The sequence below is a fragment of the Elgaria multicarinata genome, chromosome 4, assembly GCF_023053635.1.
Source record: "Elgaria multicarinata webbii isolate HBS135686 ecotype San Diego chromosome 4, rElgMul1.1.pri, whole genome shotgun sequence".
In the NCBI taxonomy this organism is placed as follows: Eukaryota; Metazoa; Chordata; class Lepidosauria; order Squamata; family Anguidae; genus Elgaria; species Elgaria multicarinata.
The window spans coordinates 54628108-54635967 of record NC_086174.1 but is presented as its reverse complement, the minus strand read 5'-3'; the positions used below and the strand labels follow the sequence as shown (position 1 = coordinate 54635967).

The following is a 7860-nucleotide window of genomic DNA, read 5'->3' as shown; positions in this document are numbered from 1 at the left end:
ACTGACCTATTTTACAGGGTTGCTGTAACAATTATTGAGATAATGAATGTGAAACGCTTTGAACGCTAAAATGGTATAAATGCTAAGTATTAATGTGATAACAGGTGCCAGATGGAGCGATTTCAAATAGCTTCCATGTGGTAAGTGTAATATGTAGACAGGCCCGAAGGCTTTGATTATGTGGGGAAAATAAATGCACACATTACGTAAAGCTGACATGAGAGCTTGGGTTGAAGCCAACATCGTCAAGTACACACTTACTCAGGGCTATTAGTATTCCATACCGAGTTGGTGTGGCGCAGGACTTACATTTCTGGGGAATCTCAGACTTTGTGTTGCTGCAGAATTTTTACACCCACACCCTGCCTCTATCTCTCATTAACTGTGTGGACATGTTTGCCACTGACCACAATGGAATGTGGATCTCACCCAAGGTCTACAAAAGGCTACGGATTCAAAAGGCAGAGATGCAGAGTCCTGCAGGGCCAATAGTACCTCTCCCTTTGCATGTTTCCTGCAGCGCCACTAGTCCTACAAGGTCACTAGCCTCTTGCCTCTTGGCATGTTTCCTTATCAAAGCACCCAATTTTTCCTCATACCCCAAATTACACTGAATTATAGTCTGGATCCACAACAAAGGAAGTATGTTGCAAAATATCACTTTCTGCTTTCTTGGAATAAAAGGCTACCACCAAGGTTATGCAAGTGGACTTGCACTCATGCAACAGAACTTCCCAATCCTTTCCTGACCCTTGTAGTCTCCTGTGCACCACCCCACATTTGTTACAGAGGGTCCCCCAATTCTCCAGATTAGATTTTATTCTTGGGGGGGGGGGGACTGTAGGGAGAATCCATTCTGCCAGTGGTGTCTGTTCTTCTTGTGGACAGACACCATTGGATACAACCCCAAATATGAATTTGGAGTAGAGGCGTGATGTATGAACTGTTTTTAAATGCCTCTCTGCGCATCTTAACCAAATAGGAGGAATTTGCCTTTATTTCAAAAGCTTATCCAAGCTCTGCCTGATGTTTGGGGAGAAATCTTGTAGAAATATTACTGCTGTCTTTTATAGTTTGAAATAGACTGTGTGAAAATTCCTCCCTGAAGCAGAAGAGTAAAAAAGCCCCACAGTTAAGATCTAAGGAGTTTTATTGTTAACCACTTGGTATTCAAGAGGTCTTTGTCTACACACGAAGACAGTATGACGTCATGTAAGAAAGAAGATGCCAAGGACACAGTCACAGGTGTGTCAAACATTGTTGCCTACTTTTCTCAGGATATATATATACACACACACGCATGCACACACACAATGGAGGCTGGTGGCTCCGATGTGAGTGGGGTGGTGAATCCGCTCCGAGTTTCAGTCAGAACTCTAAAGAACCTCCTTTGGAGTTCTGACTGAAACCCAGAGCAGATTCGTCTCTCCACTGCCATTGGAGCTACCACCCTCCATTGTATAAATATAAATGCACACACACACACACACACACACACACACACACACACCTCAGAGCACTCAGAACACTTGCAAAACCTCTTTCAGTACATTAGAGTCTTTGAATATAAACCGTGAACAACTGCTTTGGTGGAAGCAAGTGCGCTCCCCTCCTTCTCTTACAGAGGGAGAGATTAAAAACAACAACAACCCCCAAACGTCAATCAAGAAATACTGCAAATAAAATGGACCCTCCTCAGTCAGTCAATCGCAAGCCGTCTGCCGTTAAGCACTGGCAGCGTTTTCACAGGCTTCCCAGGCAGCAGTTGCAAAGGTTGCTCTGCAGCTCCTCCGCTGCTTACGGCGTGCTGTGTAGCCAGGGTTTTTTTCTCTTCCCCTTACAAAACTGACAGGCAAAAATGGGGAGAAAGATATTGGCTGCAAGCAACTCGGAGGCTCCTCCCAGAGACTGGATCCCGAGATTTTTGGACGATTTCTTTTAACTCGGTTACGCGAACCTTGGCGAAGGAAACAAGTTACCACACCACTAAGTAGCACAGGGAGAAATCGCTGCCTCTAAAGAACAGCTGGCTCTTTCTCTCTCTCCTCCTCCTCCTCCTCTTCTAAAATCTACCTTGGATGCAATCGTGCCTTTTAGTTTTTTTTTTGAGGGGGGGAACTGGCACTGTCTGCTTGGGAGGAAAAATGCTGCTCCTTGGATTTCTGCACAAATAGAAGAGTGGAAGTAAATGAGACAATGAGGACAAAAATGATCTGAAGAAATGACACGCTCTCTGACCCTTTTTTTTGGTTTCCTGAACCTTGGTGGTGTTTCTCTGGGCTCCAGGAGATAGACATAGAAGAAGAAAACCCTCCCACATAATTGACTTCAAGTGCAGAGCTCACAACCGGTGTGAACCTTTACTGGATTGGAACATTCCCCATTGGATACAAATTTCCAGGAAATTCTCCCGCGTGCACAAAGATCATCATGAATTCCGTGGCGGGGAATAAAGAGAGAATTGCAGTCACCACTCGAAACAGGAAATATGGGGTAAGTTGTCCTCAAGTATGAGGATACGAGGATGCTTTAAACCTGTCTGTGCTTTAATACAAAAGGGCTGCATGCTCTCCTTGCCAGTGGACATAAGCCCCAACCTTATTAAGCTGCATGTTTCCAATCAAGGTGCAGTGGCAGTGGGCATATTAACCAGTCCTGTTCAGTCTTCAGGAAATGGTGTGAAATAAATCTGGGCACGTTCCTTTCCCTACAGCAGACGCCCCTTTGCCTGTGGAGCACGACTTAACTTTTGCAGCCTCCGGTTCGATTTCATTGCCCGAGATGATGTATTTTGCTGCGATTTTGCAAAATCTGCAGGATACCATATATATACAAGGAGAGAGAGTCCTGACTTGTGAATGCTTCGCATGTATACGATAGGGAGAAGGCGGCCGAATTAACAAGGGGAGATCTAACACTCGTCTAGGCTGCCTTGAAAAACGTGCATGACCGTCCCCCCCCCCCCGCCCCTTCTGTTAGGAAAACCGCTCTTAGGTGGTGGCCACCGATTTCTTACGTATTTACTTTTGTTTTCTCGGAGATGAGACAAGGGAGGCGGGGGGGGGGTGTTTAGCCCGCCCGGGGCTATTGTTGTTGCTAATCTCCCCGGGTCGCTGCAGAACTGGGCTCGATTAATACCTTAAACTTTGCTGCCCTCCTTTGCCCACGATTGATCTGCTCTTCTCCTCCACCCCGCCCCCCTCGCTTTCTCCCCCCAGGTGAACGACCCCTGCTCCCCCACCAAATCCGCGGCGCCTTTCTCGCCAGAAAGCTGGTACAGGAAAGCTTACGAGGAATCCCGGGCCGGCAGCCGCCCAGCCCCGGAAGGAGCCGGCTCCATTCTGGGCTCCTCCGGCACCCCGTCGCCTGGATCGGGAACCTCCTCGCCGGGCTCCTTCACGGGGTCGCCGGGCCCCGCCTCCCCGGGGATCGGCACCAGCTCTCCCGGGTCGCTAGGGGGCTCGCCGGGCTTCGGCACCGGCTCGCCGGGTTCCGGCAGCGGAGGAGGCTCCTCCCCGGGCTCCGACCGCGGCGTCTGGTGCGAGAACTGCAACGCCCGCTTGGTGGAGTTGAAGAGACAGGCGCTCAAGCTGCTCATCCCGGGGCCCTACAGCAGCAAGGTGAGTGAGGGAGGAGGGGAGTGAGCTCGCCGTCCTGCTGCCCCGGGAAGGAAAAGCGTCGCCTCGGCTGCACGAGGGGCAACGTCGCGTTTAAAAGCCACGGACAAAGCCAGGAGGGGACGCGCACTTCTGGCCCCCGAGCTCTATCTAGGAAGAGCAGCGCGGGGGGCCGGGGGGGGCGCAGAAGGACACGCGCGCGCACCCGCCCACGTCACGCTCATCCCGCCAAATGGTCCAGGGCCCTCAGCTCAGGGACCCCCCAATGACCGCCCAGAGAGTGGCAGGAGATCAGGGCGGCAGAAGCAAATGTCCACTTTAGTTCTGTAGTCATGATGGTGCTGTTATTTAAGAGAACTTAAAATGCAAAACTGCCCATGCTTGGAGTTGTTGTTGTTGTCATTATTATTGTAGCTGGGAAACAAGTTAACATACCAAGAATGTAGAGGCAATTGAAAAGCATAGAATGGTGATTGTGGAAAGAAATGTTAGTTGTGTGCTTTGCAGCTGAAGTAATACACAAAACCGTCTGAAGCCCATCACCATAAGACCCCTAAAGTCCTGGGTCTAATGATCTACCTGTACACTGTTCCTGTAACCTTTCAGGTTGCAATGCTCTGGATGCTTGCAGTCCAAGTGCCTGCATGTTTGTTTGGATGTAAGCCTCCCGTTTTGAATGGGGCTTAATCTCAGGTGAGTTTGTTTACGATTGCAGTCTTATTTGGGTGTAAGCCCATAGGGCCCAGTGGGACTTAGCTGATGTGTAAACAAGCCTAGGAGCTGTTGACCTGAGTGGTGTAGTCCAATGGCTGGAGAACTGGGCTGGAGTCATTCTGAGGTAACCTTGGTCCACATTGTCATGGCCATGGACAACTCGCCATTTCTTGAGAGGGCAAATCCTCACAACCTTCTCTTTATGTGGCAGGCACAGTTTTCAGTCAATTTATCCTGTCTTCCAGCCCATGGGTCCCACACACTGAAGCAGTCAGGTGGAGAGCTGAGCCAAAATACTGCAAGGGATTCTGAGACCCATGTCTTGCTGCAACTAATAGATTGCCACTTCAAACAATTCTTTTTCCACAAGCCAGGTTGTCTGAAGGCTGGTGCTGAATTCAGTGCATGATGTTAGGATTCATAATGGATTAGCTAAGTAGTCATGTGATAAGATGGGAGTAGGCATTTTGGCCAGGTTTGCACTGAGACTGCATGTGGGTGGGGTGGGTTGTGCCACGTTTTTTGAATGCTCCTCCATTAATTCCCCCCTTCCCTCCATATAGAAAACTAGATGTCAGGAAGTGGTATAGCCCAAACACAGGTATACCAATTCCATGAGAAATGTGCCTTAATTTATCACTTACGAGAGCACAAATGGGAAATTATAGTAATCTGTCTTCATTGCATGACATAACCATAAGAACAATAAAGATGGTTTAACACTTTGTAGATTTAAATGTGCAATGTGTATAAGAAACCATTTTTGATAGTATTTTGAGGTTTTGAAATGACTGAATAAAACCATGTATTAAAATCATGCAATTCATTTCCATATACACTCTGATACTGATTGCATACATTTTAATTAAAAATCCTTTGCAGCTCAATCCTGTGTATGTATACTCAGAAGTAAGTCCCACGGAGTGTATAAGATTGCAGTCTTATTCTCATGTGTTCTGTGTTTTACACATCTGTTAGGCAGCTCTCCTCTGAATTAATTTTACTGCCTACATTTGGTAGTTAAAAAGACTTCTATATTGGCTATTGAGAGTAGCTGTTGCTCAGTTCAGTATTTTGTTGTTTCTGCCCTTTTAAAATACCTCAAATTTCAATTATATTAATGTATTCCCTTATCTAAATCAAGCATTGGCTCCACAGCTCCTTCCCATTACTGCTCCTCCTCCATCATTTTGCTTCTGTTGTGCGTCTGTGTATGCAACATCATATCTCACTGCAATTTCCATTGCAATTGCACGGGACACTTCTGGCAGGTTTCTGTAGCTATGCCAGCAGGCAGGTACATAAAGATTCCATTGCTAAAATGGCACTTGGATGATCAGAGTTACTCATATGCTATTTCATTTGTGCAGGCAGGGAAGTACGTCAGGAGAAAGCCTTGCCTTCTATTGTCATCTCTACAATATAGTATCAGTAATTTCTGCAGTAAACGTGATCAGTAATGATGGGGAGATGGAAGTCTCAAAGAGTCGAGGCATGTTCACAGTTTATGGTGCATCTTAAACTGAGGAAGCTACAGGGTATTGCAATTTGTATAAGCAAGATTTCTAAGCTGCTTGGAGGGGATAACTTCATACTACCGAGCCCTTATCTGGAGAAATGTCACCATGGGTGTGTGTAACAACATTACCCAGGAGCAACTGGTCCCATTGCACATCAGAACAACTTTTAACGTGTAGTGTGTCCATGAGGGCTTGTACACAACTTATATTTCAGTTCTAATTTCTTGCCCAAAGGACTTCCATATTATTAAATTAGTGGTTTCTCTCCCCTGAATGGTCATGACCCTGGAAATTTCTGGGATTTAAAAGGGTGTAGTGATAGCCACCAATTTAAAGGGGGTTGGATAAATTCCTGGAGGAGAAGGCTATCAATGGTTACTAGTCTTGATTGTTATGTGCTATCTCCAGTATACGAGGCATGTGCACCAGTTGCTGGGGAACATGGGTGGGAGGGTGCTGTTGCAACATGTCCTGCTTGTGGGTTCCTGGTTGACAGCTGATTGGCCACTGTGTGAACAGAGTGTTGGACTAGATGGGTCGTTGGTCTGATCCAGCAGGGTTCTTATGTTCTTATAAATGTAACACGGGAACATTACTTGGAAATAATCATGCTTCTCTGTGGATAGCTCTGATGATATATTACATAAAATAAATGTGCATTCCAATAGCCAATGTGAGTTAACATAAGAGAAATATGGAATATCATTTATTTGGTATCTCTTTGGTTTTCATTATCCAAGAGTATAAACCTAATCATGTGATCATGGTTCAAAGCCCCAGAGAAACATTTTATTTTTGTTCAGTAAAATTGTATCTCGTAAATATCATGCATTGATCACTCAGGACTGTGCAGTTATGTCAGCCCTACACATGTTTTGTCCTACAACTCCCATCAGCCCTAGTTGGCATAGGCAATAGCAGGGGATGTTTGGAGTTGTAGGTCAAAATATCTGGAGGGCCATGCATTGTTTATCCCCTCTGCTAGAGTGTTTAAACATTAGGAGGAACTAGGAGCCAGTTCAAATGTTCAAAAGAACATATGGGATCACGGTGTACAGGAGACTGGACCATTTCAAAATAAAGATGGGAGAGTCATATTTGACTCCCTAATCCCACCCCGCAATGCATGTATAAAGTTGGAGAGAAGGTCCCACAAGATTGCTTTCAGTGTGCAGGTACTGTTGATGTGGAGGCCATTCAAAGATGTTTGCCCTTACCTCAGCTGAGTCAGCTTTTTTCTCCTATACTGAAGAACACTATACTGAAGTTTGAATAAATACAATTTAATCTCTACAAATGCCGCAGAATGAGGTGATTGAAAGTATGAATTGTATCACATCTGAATGTCTGTTGGGGAATCACATTTTTGAATGCTCCTATACACTATGTGTATGTATATAAAATCTCCCCTGCAGGTAGAAAGCTAGCATAGCAGGAAGCAAGCTAGGCTACAAGTTCTATATTTGATGTGCTGTTTAAAAAAGGGTTGTTGTTGTTTTTGCATTGGGGAGCCATAAAAGGCATCTGCCACCTGCCCTTTGACGTGAGATAGCCCTCTCTAGCTCCTTGGGATTCACCATTTCATTTTATACTACATGTATAGATCAGGCTCAGTAGCGCACCACCCTGAGACCTGTCTTTACTGCCTCGGAAACTTAACCTGAAGAGATACAAGAGCATGTGCAGAATGCCTTTCATTCATCACTGAATTGCTGTGCCAGCCCTTTTCGTCTCTTGTTATGGGGCACAAGTTCTTCTAGGCATGAGCCCCCACACCTCTCTTCTTAGAAATTAAATAGTGTGAAAAATGTTTTCTGCATATTGAACAGCTCTGCATATCGTTTGTGGTCTTTTGAACATGGAGTTCTTCCGTTAGGTAGGATATTGAGCTGTTTGGAGAAATCTGTTCCCACCCCCCCACCCCAGCATAGCCACCCTTTGAAAGTAGTAGGACAGGATTGCCACATGTATTGCACAAAAGCTTTAACCGTCCCGAAAGCTCAATCGGA

At 45.9% G+C, this 7860-nt stretch overlaps 1 protein-coding gene across 2 annotated transcripts in view; it reads left to right on the top strand.

The window, feature by feature from the left end:
• Positions 1 to 2219: 2219 nt before the first annotated feature.
• The window catches only part of KIF26B (kinesin family member 26B), a 323532-nt gene continuing 317891 nt past the window's right edge, over positions 2220 to 7860 (top strand). For both annotated transcript variants that reach the window (XM_063124311.1, XM_063124310.1), the window contains exons 1-2: positions 2220 to 2493; positions 3219 to 3620. In XM_063124311.1, coding sequence (XP_062980381.1) covers positions 2431 to 2493; positions 3219 to 3620 — 465 coding nt within the window. In that variant the 5' untranslated portion in view covers positions 2220 to 2430. The remainder of the gene's footprint in view (positions 2494 to 3218; positions 3621 to 7860) is intronic.